Below are 14,096 nucleotides of genomic sequence, written 5' to 3' on the forward strand. Positions count from 1 at the left end.
GTACCTGTTAATTTGATGCAGAGTCTGATTAATGTGTTCACCCACGACACTTTAATATTTAAGAAGATTCCATGAGTAGTGCAAAAAGCTGCTTGTGAGGAAGAAGTTAAAGTTTTGGCACTGAGTATTGCATCGCACCTCATATCTGGAGGCAGCAAAAAGTGAACAGCTTGAGTTTCAGTGGCAGAAAATCTTAAAGTGCTCGTAATGAACCTCTTAGGTTGGAATCAGTAGAACTGCTCAAGGAATGAATCTCTTTTTCTCCAGGGACAGTAAAGGTAGTAAGTAATCTATGTAACCCTCTCGTTAGGACTCCCTAGCCCTACAGAAGAGCTCCAGACAGCAGCCAAGACCCATCGTCGCCCCTTCCTGTACGCAGCCATAACAGCTGTTTGGGCTCTGGATAGCCATTTAACAGACTAGGCTAACTCGCTATCAAAGGGAGAACATCACTGGGGGAATGCATTTGTTTCATAAATCCAACCTGTTTTGGTTTTTTTTCAGGAATCTGTTGCAGTGGAGGAAGATGTCAAACCTGTACCATTTACCAGAATTTTGAAATACAATGCCTCGGAATGGCCGTACATGGTGCTGGGATCTCTGGCGGCAGCTGTGAATGGAGCAGTCAGTCCACTCTATGCTTTGTTATTCAGTCAGATTCTTGGGGTATGTTACGCTGACATTTTAAAGTGTATTTTAGCTCTGAAGCAGGGGGGAGTGAATATATGATGCAGAGCTTGACAAGTTTTGGGCAAATCTTTAGATCTTGTCAAGTAAGCCTTCTTGCCTATAAACAATTATTCAGTAGAGATATTTATATCACTGTCATCACACTATCATTTGAGCTCTTTGAAGGGGTAGGCTCATAAGCATTTGTCATACATTCTTCATTTTCTCTCTTTTTTGCTTTCTAGGAGCTGTTGGGTGTGGGTTTCTGTACTCGCATACAGTGTATTTTAGATGAGACAAGATGTACCTCACGTGCAGGTATAGTGCAGAGAGACACATGCAGAGGTCCTTCCCAGCAGCATTTTATTCTACAGACTTGGCCAAGCCTTTGAGAAAGCTTTCAGTCAAATCCAAAAAATACTTCACTTTTTTGTTCATATATCTCAGGAGGGTATTTGCTGCCTGCTCCTTGCGGAATGCCAAGGGAGAGGTAGATAATCGTAATAGGGTTCATAGCTGCCACTAAAAAGTAGGCTTGCATTGACAAGTTTGGAAGACAAGCAGGAAACAGGAATCAACTTTAAACCCTGGCACTCACTAAAGGATGCATTACCATCAAAATCCACAGCCTCACTTGAAACTTTTCAAGAGTTCAACCATGACTGGTTTTTCCTTCAAAAACATGCCATAATAGAAGGAGGATGCTTTTAGCTGTAGGCCTGCCACCTCCAAACATTTTCTGAGTGTCTAGACCTCATGCTAAGGACTGTGGCTTTCACTAGACAGCAGGTGAGATACTGCTATGTGCATTCTGCAACGAATCTAACCTTTGTTTCCTTTTAAGAGAGGTTTTCTAGACACTGGGAGGTCTGGGGCTGACATCATCCTGCAAGATGCAAAATGCCTTCGTTGCCAAGGATGAATTCCTTCTCTTGAAGGTCTCAGTCAATCAAAGGAGAGAGGCTGTAAGGAAAAAAAAAAAAAAGCCATAATGAACATGAGCAAAGTCCAACATCTGGGTTTCATTATTCATAAATTTAAAACATTTCTTCCTGGTGCCAAGGCAGTCAGGCAGATGCAATATGCATCTGCTTTCCAAGCTGTCTGAATATCTGCAACGATGTTGTGACAGACATGTGGGCTTTTACTCTGAGACCAATATGCTGGAGAAGTGAGGGGAAAAATCCCCACAGCTATGAAATGAAAGGACAAATTTAGCAAAATCTGCCTTGCAGGTGCTCAGAAAGTAATCCCAAAAAGTGAACGAAGAACTGGATAATAGCGGATACGTCTTCTGATCAGTTCAGATCATCAGTGTACCTTTGGAACGAAGTTCTCAGTAGTTTCTTTCTACTGTGCTTCGGTTCCCACTGTGGATTTATCTCAGAGTATGGGAAATGGATCCTTTCCAGTGAAACTCAACTGGAAGATGTGCTCTGGCTGCTATTGGGCAAGCAGCCAATGGCCCCAGATAAAAGAGAGTCCACACTAAAACTGCTGAAACTTACATAATCTGAACATGGATACCTCAGCAACAACCCTTTCCTTTTATAAACTTGATGCTATTGTTCCTGCTACATGTTACTGTAATCAGTGTTATTTTTTAAAATCAAGAGCACAGGTTAAAAACATATCTGAGCATGTTAGGATAGCCACAGAATGGGATAGTTCAATTTTACAGGACAGATTTGCAAGGGGAAAAGAAAATCCTGTCTTTGCATTACAGAGATCTTGTCCCAACAAATGTTATCCACGTTTCCTTTGGTAGGACTATAAAGTGCTACTGCTCTCAGTTTAGGTAGAGTGTAAGCATGTAAGCGCTTGAAACACCAAGTGCTGTTTTGATATTATCATTTCGGATTTTGCAGGATTAATTTTGTTGCCAAGGTACTGATGCACAAAGTTAAAATACCTGAAGCGGAATTCCCACTAGAGAACAGCTATTTCTTTTCCTCAGATTCATGCTCTAATTCCGCTCTGTTACTTTGATGCATAGCTCACTTTGAACCATAAATAACTTGGGTTGACCTTTTAAGACTAGTACTTAAGTTTATTTTTGTGGAATTTTTATGTTTTGCAGCTCTAATGAAAATTCCTTCTTTCTACTGTTAAATACTTACCTAGAAGAATTGAAGTTGGTTTTGATATCAGTAAAAGTCGAATGCAGAAGTTATTTTTAATTGTGCCTTACAGATAACAGATTGAGAGATTAGTCAATTTATAGTAATTTTTACCTGTGAAGTCCAATTAGAATTAATTTAAGGTTGGTGGAGAAGTACAAGCATGAGCTGTGGCTTATACCTGCAAGTAGCAGAAGTAGTTTAATAACTTCAGGTAGGTTAACTGACCTGCGTATCAACTGCTCTGACTGAAATAAATTGCTAAAGGCTGGCTGCTTAGATTGGACCACTACTTCAGCAGCAGCCAGTAATGCTGGCAGGTTTTGAAAAAGACCAGATATTAAGAACAAGAGATAAAAGGAAAACAATATGGACACTGGAGCAGAGTGGGGTGGAGGGGCTCTGCTTTAAGTACGAATGCTTCTCAAGCACCCAGCAGTAAGTGAATAGCTTGCATCCACAATCCTGCAGTAAAAGACGACAAGTTCCTCTTGAAGCTTACCTATAGCAACTATAGCAGCTGTTAGTGTTGTGCAAAGAGTTATGCTAGGGTATAATTATTTACACAGACTTCATTTTGTATGGTCCAATAAAGCTGTAATTGGCATAATTAGAGAGGGCGTAAGGTAGCTGCTGCACTGTTGCTTTGTCACTATGCTATTTATTTAATTGCTGTTCTCTGATTAGCACACTGTATCTTGTTTAGAATGGGGGGATGATTGATTAATTATAACTAGGCATGGGCGACAAGTAATAGCATTATGTGCAAACACGGAGTATAATAAACTCGTTTAACAGGAGTAAAAAGCATTATATTGTACTCGGGCTCACCGCAGGAAAAATAAGGAATCAGGCCTTCGCCAGAAGTGAGGGAGAGCTCTGTGTTCTGGCTTTGGTTCGAGGGCGGGCTTCTGTACTTGCCAATAGGGAGTCATGAACAAACTTCACACAGGGCAAAAGTGACGTTTCTGATACGATGCCACCCTTTTTTTTCCAAAGACCTTCTCCATTCTTGACGAGGAAGAACGAAGAACCCAGATCAATGGTGTCTGCCTGCTCTTTGTCTTTGTCGGAATTCTTTCATTTTTCACACAGTTCCTACAGGTATATAGCAGTTCCAATACGGGTAAATTTTGTTTCTGATCCCTCACTCTGTGGGTATCTCTTTCTGTACACTATTTGTATTTATTTTTATGCACTCCAGGGATACACCTTTGCCAAGTCTGGAGAGCTGCTTACAAGACGGTTAAGGAAAATTGGTTTCCAGGCTATGCTAGGGCAAGACATTGGTTGGTTTGATGACCAGAAGAACAGCCCTGGTGCTTTGACTACAAGACTTGCAACAGACGCCTCGCAGGTCCAAGGGGTAAGACCTGGTAGCTTAAGAATTGTTTTACAGTAAGCACTGATTGGAGGCCACTTTGCCAGCATGCAGCCAGCGAGGTCAGTGTAGATCAGCTCTTGGTCAGTCAATTAAGCTACTTCTATTTATCATAGGCTGTTAACGCGGAACTATTATCACTGTGTTTACTGAAAAGCACAAATAGGGTCATAATTTACTGCCCATTATTCCTGCCTGTATTACCAGAACAAGAACACAAAAATCAACAAAATACCAACCATCAGCAGAAGGCGAAGGAGCATACAATGCAAAAGTTTTACATTCTTTTTTTCTGGAGGTAAATTAGCTTTTTTTGCCACAATGCTTAAGCATTTATTTCAAAAACATGCCAGACTAGTATTTTAGTGATATTAATCACTAATCATGTCTTCAAGTTTTCAGCATGGTCTTGTGCTTGTGACTGTTTTGAATTAAACTGACAGTTTTAAACTTGGAAAAATAGTTTACACTACTGGCTGGTGTGCCAGTTGGGGAATCGTGCAGCAAGTTTCAGCGTGACTTTTTGTTTGTGAAAGGGAACCGCCAAGCCCATGTGTTGTGTTCCTTAGTGTGTGAGGGTTGAATCCTGCTGAGCTATCCATGTTACCTATCTCAATTGATGCTTTGGTAGAAGTGAGTCAGATGCCACTTCACTTGACTCCAATGCAAGCGATTTTCCAGAAATGAAGAAGGAAACATCTCTGTTACAACAATTGCCCTGTTTCAGCTTGACTGAAAATGGTAGGTTAGTTTTTAAGAACTCTTAATGGAGGTTTTAAGAATTTAAACGACAAATGAGAGGAGGTTCCTAAAACCCCTGTCAGCAGCAATTTCTACAGAATCAGAGAAACCAGCAAACCTCTTCAGCCCTTTCAGGCACTTACAAAGCATATTTTAATTGGAATAAACAAACTTGTAAAACACCGACTGAATAATTTAACAGCCTCCTAAGGGACATCTTTGTTCTAAGCACATGTGGAACAGCAGGGCACAGCCACAGCTCCAGGGGAAAAACCCAGAGCTACCTGAGCAGCAGTGTCCTCCACCTTTCACTGGCTAACACAGAGCTCGGGCAACTGCCGCTCTTGCAGAGCGAGCTGAAGGTGAGAAGATGCACGCAAGAGTCCAGGGTCTGAAAATGTCTGCATCTGCACCAGGAGTAAGACATGGACTCTTGATGTGTGTGTGGCGGGGTGACGTTAAAGCTGCAGGGTCCACCTAAGAGCAGCCCGTTCCTTTTGGTAGCTTCTGCAGAGCCGGCAGCTGTACATTCCAGCACAGCCGGGCCCGAGGCACCTTGCCCTCCTTGCTGCAGGTCAGAGGAGGAGCAGATCATAAACATTTTGTGCTACAATTTACATCCTGCAAATGAATCAGACTGAAAACAATCAAGGATATCAAATCTATATATTTTTTCTAATACGTAGCAACGTACTTTCTATCTAGGGCTGCTGTTTACTGCTAGAAAGAAAATACCTTCTGAGTAAATAAATCAGGTTTATTACAAAGAATAGTGTTCTTGAAGTACATAAGGAGAAGATGAATGCATTCAATAAAGGCTATGTCAGTTTTTCCTTAATAAAGAGGCAGAAATGCAACTTTAATTCATCCTTTCTCGGTGATGTTTCTTATTGATTTTAGCTGAGACTCTGTTGTTAAAGTTGCAAAAAGGTTTTGTTTATTATTTAAATCTAGACAGATAAATGTAGGGGCTAATCAAAGCATTCAAATGAGTGATTCCCCAGGGAACCAAGGAAACTAATTTCAATGGTTAGATTATCTTTTTCGCAATCATTAGAAACAATTTTATGAGGTCTCAGTGGGAAGTTTGGGGGGTGAAAGGAATATTGGACATATGCAGTCCTTTGGATAAACTGTTTCCAATTGATTGTATCCAAACTGGTTAAATTCCAGTATAATCAGCAGCCATTTGTGCTTTATGATATTAAAATATCATTTAAAGTTTTCTGAAGTTTTATAGGAAAATTTATTTAAAGATTATTGAAGTTACTATTGGAGTACAAGTCAATCATCTCTGCTTCTTTTCTTTGAAGGCAACTGGATCGCAGATAGGAATGATTGTCAATTCCTTTACCAACATCGGCGTGGCCATCATCATTGCTTTCTACTTCAGCTGGAAACTGAGTTTAGTTATACTGTGTTTCCTGCCATTTTTGGCCTTATCTGGAGCTGTGCAGGCTAAAATGCTGACGGGATTTGCCTCTCAGGACAAGAAAGCGCTGGAAGCTACTGGACGGGTAATGTTATTTAAAAATTAATGTATATTTGCAGTCACGGGTAGTTGAAAAATCAGGCATTTGGCACTGTCAGTAATTCAGAAGTAATCAAACTGGGCAATATTTCACAAATAAGTTGTAATATTTCAGCTTGTCAAACCATTGAAACACCACTGGGAACTCCCTAACTGCAAAAGCACTTGCTGCATGGAATGCAACCAACTTTTCAAACGTTATTGGACCTAATTGGTAGACACAGATTTCTCAGCAGTCTGTTTCACCTTTGTCAGGTCTTATTTAAATACCCATTTGTTGATGCCCTCTATGTATGTACGCTGCCCTCAGAAAGCAGCGATACTTGCTGACCCAGAAATCCTGACATCCGAGAATTTGGCGCTGAACCACAGATTAGTACGTCCAGTTTGGAGAGAGTGGAATTGTTCCTTCAGTAAGCCCGACTAGCCTACCAGCTTCTCCATCAATGTGTGCTACTAGATCACAGGCATAACTTTATTTTTATGTATGGATTTTAAGGGTCAAAATTATATCGATTCTCATTTCGCAGCTAGTATATAATTTTTTTAATTGGAATTTGTTTTTTTAAATTCAGATAAGCATTATCCCTTTTTCTGTTAATTTGTATCAGGAGACGTAGCACTTTTACATACTTTAAATTTTGCTTCATGGTGAAAAAACACCTGTGTGTCTATTAAACCAGCCAGCATGGGGCATGAGGAAGGAAATCTCTAAACTCACAACGTGATTCTTTTACTGACTGACTCCGACCTTCCTTTACGAGCATTAACTTAGGCACTGCAACCATTCTAGGCTAAAGGCCTCCTCCTAGTTACTCTAGCTCCAGTGTCAGAGTTTAGCAGCTTCCCATGCACCGTTGGCTGCAAGACCCTGTGAACTGCCTCACCTCGAAGGCTGAGAATAGGTTTACGTAGTAAACTATTGCACTGGCTGAGCAGACTTCCAGGCCACGTACCCAACAAGGAAAAGGTAGGACACACGAGAGAAAATGGCCATTTCTTCACGAGTTCGCTCCTGTGCAGGTCTGCAGCCTTTGAAACACCCCAGCTCCTCTGACTTCTGTTCTGGGTCACCAAGTTCTGGCACGTGATGCACAACCTGGTGCTGTTTAAACATACTCAGTTCAACTGTGCAGAAACCCAACTGCATTAGAAATGCCAGGATTTTAGAAGACAGGCAACATGAGGAAGACTACCTCAGGTTACGCTGCTCAGAGTAGTTCCTGAGCCTTTTCCCTCACTTTAGGCTGCCACATTTCTAGCATCAGCAAAAGCGAGCTCTGCAGCCCTCTCAGAGCCTCGGCTTTTCCTTCTGCAGAGCCACTTAGCCCAGCCTAAAATGACTCTTGCGGAGTTCCCACTCCTCCTCCCTCCTACACTGCAGTCCTGCCCACCAAACACCTTACCCATCCCACCTTCCAGCCTGCCCCATCTAAACCTTCCCTCTACCCATCTAAGCTGTCAATTAACCATCTTCAGCTTCCCCTTGCGCTTAACCCGTGGAGCAAACGCATGGACTGGAGCCCTTTGCCCTGTTCTGCTCTGTACCTACTGGCTGTTTCTTCCCCATTGCCTCTGCAGCTAGCTCAGCCTGCCACCCCATTTTTTGATTTCCCCTGAAGAAGCCAATCTTCAGCTCCCAATTGCCATTTCCCCGTGTGGTTTAAAGAAGCATGTCTTGACTGGGGGCGCGGAACTTCAGAAAAAATCATGTGGCCAACCTACACATGCAGACTGCTGGAAATTTTAGGGTTTTTTTTTAAATGCACTAAAGGTATTTGGTATCACTGATCGGATTGAATACATTTACAGGCCACTGTTCAGTGCTGTTAGGAACAGTCTTAAATTTCTGAAAGCCAAGGAAGAACTAAGACCTGAGCCCCTGCCCACATGCAGGATGGTGTAATTATTTACAAAAAGTGGTAAAATACTGTCCTGACAAGGAGAGAAACTTCACTGAGTCAAGGCATCAGCTTTTGTTCAACAGAATGACCCCGTGGCTGGGATGAAGAGGGCACTCAATGCTTCAGCAGTGACTGACTGTCTGGTGTTATTTTCTAATTTATTTGCCAGCACTGCATCGAAATGCTAAACACTCCAAGTTCTTCCACAGCACCTGCTTATCAGCCGTGCTAAACACGGAGAAGCACAGTCTGAACAATCCAGTTCACAGTGCCTACTTTTCTGCTCCTTCACATTGCCTGATAATGCGCAAGAGATTTGACTGTTAATTTTGGCCAGGGAAAACACCCTGAAATGGGACGGAATATTTTTAATAATTTATATTCAGATCTCTTCCTACATGCTGAACACATCCATAAGCCACACACCAGTCACACTATGGTGTGTAGGAAAGTGTCACACTATGAAGCTACCATCAAAGTTCAGGCAAACAACGGTGTCATAAACCAATTTCTTAAAATTACTTGAGGTGAGTCCTGTGAAATTACAATCAAACTGTCAATTTACTTCTATAGAGGAAACTGTAGTGCTATTTTTGGGGGACAGAAACCCAAATCCTGACTGGCAATAAAGCACAATATAAAGCCTACAATTAATTAGAGCTCCAGAGAATTTTCCATGGGGATTATTATTATATTTATATATTCCTGTGTTGTATGTTTCTGTGTATGTAGACAAGCATTTGCTTATTCTTTGCCTATGTACAAGGTAAAAATCCTGGAAATTGTGTCATGTTAAGAGGAATGAAGGTATCACCCTCCATTTATATGCTCCTCATCAGGGTTTTTGGACACAACCAAGAGAAAGAGGGAGGGTGAGTAGGTGGGGAAACAAGTAAATTCAAGTGGGTTTAATTTATGAAACGGAAGTTGGGGATAGCATCCCTTCTCTTTCCTGACTATTGTTACAAGTGAAACAAATAAAATAATTGAAATAATCATCTTTGATTACTAAATGCATGCAGTCAAGGAAATAAGTGTTCTTAAACCTGTTTTTGCTTTGGTGCACATCCCATTTATTCACATCACAGGAAATAAGTCAAAAGTGAGAGCATGTGCCTGATTTCCTAAGTGTGCTTTTGATAATTGCTTGTCGGGAAGTTTCCTTTTAGAGTGGCTGACGTTTGGGCCAGTCTGCATCACAGCTGCATCAGTTTGTGATGGCATTGGTGCCCTGTGTTTACAAAAGAATCACGCATTTTTGAAAGAGCAAACTCAACTTTTCCAGGTAAAAATTAGGAGCTTTTACCGATTTTTTTTTTTTTTTTTTTTTTTTTTCCTTCAGATTTCCAGTGAAGCCCTCTCTAACATCAGGACTGTAGCTGGGATAGGGAAAGAGAACATGTTTATCAACAATTTTGAGAAGCACCTGTATATGCCCTATAGAGCTGCAATCAAAAAAGCGCACGTTTACGGACTCTGCTTCGGCTTTGCCCAGAGCATAGTGTTCATTGCCAATGCCGTCTCTTACAGATACGGAGGGTTTCTAGTCGACGCTGAAGGACTCCATTACAGCTTTGTGTTCAGGTCAGTGCCTGCCTGGAGCTGGAAACAGGCTCCTCTGCGGCAGCGCTGCTCTGGGCGAGCGTTCTGTTTCCCAACGGCTCCCCGAGACTGACTGTCTCCCCCCCCCGCAGGGTGATCTCTGCTGTTGTGACCAGTGGCACTGCTTTGGGAAGAGCTTCTTCCTACACCCCAAACTATGCCAAAGCCAAAACATCCGCTGCGCGCTTTTTTGAACTGGTCGATCGGCTTCCTGACATCAGTGTTTACAGTGAAAAGGGGGAAAAATGGGTAAGAGTGGAGTAATTTGTGATGTCATTCAGCCCAGTGTAAGCATTGAAGTTGCACCAACAATTTGTAAGTCAGTGAGGCTCACTGCTTTACAAGAAGGTTATGCTGACTGTGTAATTGGACTTGCCTTGGCTCTTTCGGAAGCAGCGAGCTCTGTACTAGGCAGCAAGAGTAATCCTAAGTGTGGTTATTAGGAATTTGTCAGCGTAGAACTCCTGTAAATTGGAATAGGACCGGTGTGGGTGACTCAAAGAACACGTTTTTTCTTCCTCCTCTGCAGTTTGCACATAAACTTGCCTGTCGCTCGCTTATAAAGGAGGCGGTTTTTCCATTCACATCAAAATGCTGGGGGTGTTCATGAGGAGGCGAATCATCTTTGAGTCAGACAAAATGAAAATGCTCAATTTTTGGTGAATTGAAAGTCAGACCCAGAAAATTCAAATACTTTATTTTTCACTTAACCTATTTTTTTCAGAATTAAATCAAAACTTGAAATAATTGTTATGAACTAAATACACTAAATATTTTGCTTCAAACCATGAAACTAAAGTTCATGATCATGATTCCCTTCAGAGTTTTGTAAAAGTGTTATTTAAAAGTTGTGGGAAATCTGACCTGAATTAATGTATTGTTTTAATGTTGCGGAGTTGAATTGATTTTATTTTTTTTATCAAATCCAGCTTTTTGCACAGAAGTATTTGGATCATCACCATATTACACTTATGCAGTATCTGCATTAAAATAAAACCCCTTACCCGTTTGCAAGGCAATGCTATTTCCAGTTGATGTCTCTGTACAGTGCAGTACAGGGATGTATAAGCAGAGCTAATGGCTTATATCTAGGACAGCTGCTCCGATGTGGGGTTTATCCCTCTTTCTGGGCTAATTCCAAACTTCACAAGCACAAATGTTGTATTTTAAATATGAGATGCAAGAATGGAATCTGAGGAAGAGTTACTTTTACTCTACAACTCAGGTTTGAGCTCCAGCTTATTGTAACATCTTTCTCATTTTTTTTCACCAGGATGATTTCAAGGGAAGCATTGAATTTCTTAACTGTAAATTCACATACCCTTCTCGGCCTGATATTCAGGTCCTGAAAGGACTCTCTGTAGCTGTTAAGCCTGGACAGACTTTGGCATTTGTTGGAAGCAGCGGCTGTGGTAAGAGCACCAGCGTCCAGCTTCTGGAGCGTTTCTATGACCCTGAGACAGGAAGCGTGGTAAGCAAACGAAACGTGGTTTGCGCGCTGCGGTGTTCAGCAGTGCTGCAAGGACTCTTCTGAACGCCCTCCTGTGCGGCCTACCACTGTGGCACGTACATGTGCCGCATGGGGCTTCAGCTCCTCGAACAAATGTGGGCTCTTTGGGCAATTCTTGAGTATCACCTCAGCTGTAGTCAGGCAAGATCAGAATACCAAAGCTTGGGTGTAGGCCAAAGGCATTCACCTTGGCAGCTCACGTATGAGACATATATTGTGGGAGCACAAGCGGCAATCAAGTTGGAATGGAGCAAGAGTCTGAACACCCCTAAATATATAGCCTCAACACGCAGCCTCTTTGCGGGTTGAATTTGTCTCAATTTAACTTCCAGTTACTGAATGAGATAGCTTAAAAAGCTTTTATATCTTTTTGTCTTGTAAATAATGATCCATCTACTTTGATTTATCTTTCTTTGGAAAAAATCAGTGTTTTGATCACTCTGCCAGGAAGGCGACAAAGCATGTACCTAACCTTAAGCAATTAAATAGTTCACTTGGACTTAAGATTAAGCAAATGGTCTAGTGTTTGGCTGGATGGCAGACATACCCAGAAAATACATACCATGCACAAAGGAGTCAAATTTAAGCAGATTCTTCAAATCGCTTTAAATCAGTTGCATTTGCATTTTAGTAATACGGCTAAATCACTCAGTTTTGACATAAACTATCTGAGGTTTGCAGACTGTTGTTTTGGAATGATGTTTTAAGTTTTCTCTTATTTCCTGGTAGTTAATAGATGGACATGACACGAAGAAAATAAACATACAGTTTCTTAGATCAAAAATTGGAATAGTGTCCCAGGAGCCTGTGCTATTTGACTGCAGCATTGCTGATAATATCAAATACGGCAGTAACACCAAAGAGGCAACGATGGAAGAAGTCATAGAAGTGGCCCAGAAGGCTCAGCTGCATGATTTTGTCATGTCACTGCCTGATGTAAGTACCCGTGAGGCTTTGGCTATGGACCTACAGGTAGGCTGCTCGGTGTCACTGCAGTGGAGTGGCTCCAAATCCACCTAAAGTTGCTGCACACGTATACCTTCTCTTTACTTTTGCATCTGTAACAGTAGGAGCAAAGAGGGTGTCACGACCACCTGTTCTGTTCCTGAGTTTGGCCATGAGCTGCTACTGCATTTTTATACAGCAGGCAAATATTTATAAAACTGAAACCAGCAGTTACAGCCTGAACTAGGAGAAAAGGGAAGTTCTTTTCAAAGGCACGGACAAGAAAGAAGCAGCAGCACAGCTGAGCAGTCACAGCATTACAGTGAGTCAGGAAATATAAATCCTGTTCCCAGGTGTGGGAGATTTGCCTTGTGACTAGAGCATGATACTTAGACAAAAATATTTGAATCTGGCTGCTTACAAGCCCTTAAGAAGTATTTAAATGCACTGAAATCATACAAATGTAAATCAGAAGAACATAAAAGGTACGGATACAATTTAGGCACCAAACAAAACATTTGCCCAGAAAGCCCTGCCATCACTTTTAGCCTCTTCTCCCAAACCTAGGCTCAGGGGGGTTTCTTTTGCCTCTGGCAAATCACCCAACTAACAAATTTTTCTTCCAGGCCTGTGACTATACTGCCTGGGCCCCTGGGCCATGCAAACTGCAAAGCAACATCCCCCCAAACATACGTATCGCTCGTACAGCATTTCGTCATTGCTGAGTTTTTTAAGGAGGAGGAAGCAATGGTCAGCACTCTTGCCTCTCTCCTCCTGCTCCTCCTCCAGGTTGCGTACTGGTGTTTGCTTGCACTTGAATAAAATCATCCTTTTGTATATTTTTCAGAAATATGAAACTAACGTTGGGGCTCAAGGATCCCAGCTGTCTCGTGGACAAAAACAACGCATTGCTATAGCGAGGGCCATCATACGAGATCCTAAAATTTTATTACTGGATGAAGCTACATCTGCCTTGGACACAGAAAGTGAAAAGGTAAATGAGCCGTGATAAGCAATAAGGGAAAGTTAATACAATGGCTTACAATGTACAATGCCTTTTTCTGTTCTGTAGACATCCTGATGTACTCCACCACGTGACCGCCATGTTATTCCCCATAGTTAATTCAGCACTTAACACCTTTAATGATCTCTTTGAAAGATCCAGGAAGCACAGCTGTAAGAAAAGCAGCCAGCTACAAGGGCTCTTAGCCTGCCAGCGAGAGGCAGCACCCTTTCAGAAACGTGCATAGTAATTCCCTGGGTTTCAAAGCATTCCGTGGGGATGTTTCATGAACATAACTTCTGCACATTAAAAATCAACCAAGCAAACAAAAAAGTACTCAAGCATATGAATGATGAGCCTGAATATCCTATAAAAACAGCAGTGAGGGGCTAAAAACTTGGGCAATAATTTGCATAGCTTGGTTACACTCAGAGATGAGAAATGGTGGAAATTTAAAAACATATCCACACTGAGCTGACATTCAGCACGACATGTCAGCTGAATAAACCTCTTCTGTAATTTCTACTGCTGCCTATGTTTACCTGTCCCTTTTTTTATATACCACTAATAAACGGAGCTCATGACCCAGCTAAGCACACCAGTGACATAACCTTTGATTTAACCGCACAGTCCCTTTTACAAGTGTTGCGCAATACAGTTAATTGAACTCAGGCAATCAGATTTCTCCCT

At 41.7% G+C, this 14,096-nt stretch overlaps 1 protein-coding gene across 13 annotated transcripts in view; it reads left to right on the forward strand.

Annotated features, from left to right (window-relative positions):
- Positions 1-14,096, forward strand: part of ABCB11 (ATP binding cassette subfamily B member 11) — a 68,341-nt gene that overhangs the window by 49,064 nt on the left and 5,181 nt on the right. For 10 of the 13 annotated variants that reach the window (XR_008823558.1, XR_008823560.1, XR_008823559.1 and 7 more), the window contains 9 exons: positions 505-666; positions 3,789-3,893; positions 3,994-4,155; positions 6,225-6,428; positions 9,689-9,930; positions 10,041-10,197; positions 11,222-11,419; positions 12,188-12,394; positions 13,251-13,397. Coding sequence is in view for 8 of the 13 variants with exons in the window: in XM_056349581.1 (XP_056205556.1) it covers positions 505-666; positions 3,789-3,893; positions 3,994-4,155; positions 6,225-6,428; positions 9,689-9,930; positions 10,041-10,197; positions 11,222-11,419; positions 12,188-12,394; positions 13,251-13,397 (1,584 nt within the window). In the remaining 5 variants the exon portion in view is untranslated. Of the gene's footprint in view, positions 1-504; positions 667-914; positions 988-1,385; positions 1,459-3,788; positions 3,894-3,993; positions 4,156-6,224; positions 6,429-9,688; positions 9,931-10,040; positions 10,198-11,221; positions 11,420-12,187; positions 12,395-13,250; positions 13,398-14,096 lie in introns of those variants that run through there. The other 3 variants (XM_056349588.1, XM_056349587.1, XR_008823562.1) reach the window with 3 other exon arrangements.

The sequence above is a fragment of the Falco biarmicus genome, chromosome 8 (genome assembly GCF_023638135.1).
Source record: "Falco biarmicus isolate bFalBia1 chromosome 8, bFalBia1.pri, whole genome shotgun sequence".
NCBI lineage: Eukaryota > Metazoa > Chordata > Aves > Falconiformes > Falconidae > Falco > Falco biarmicus.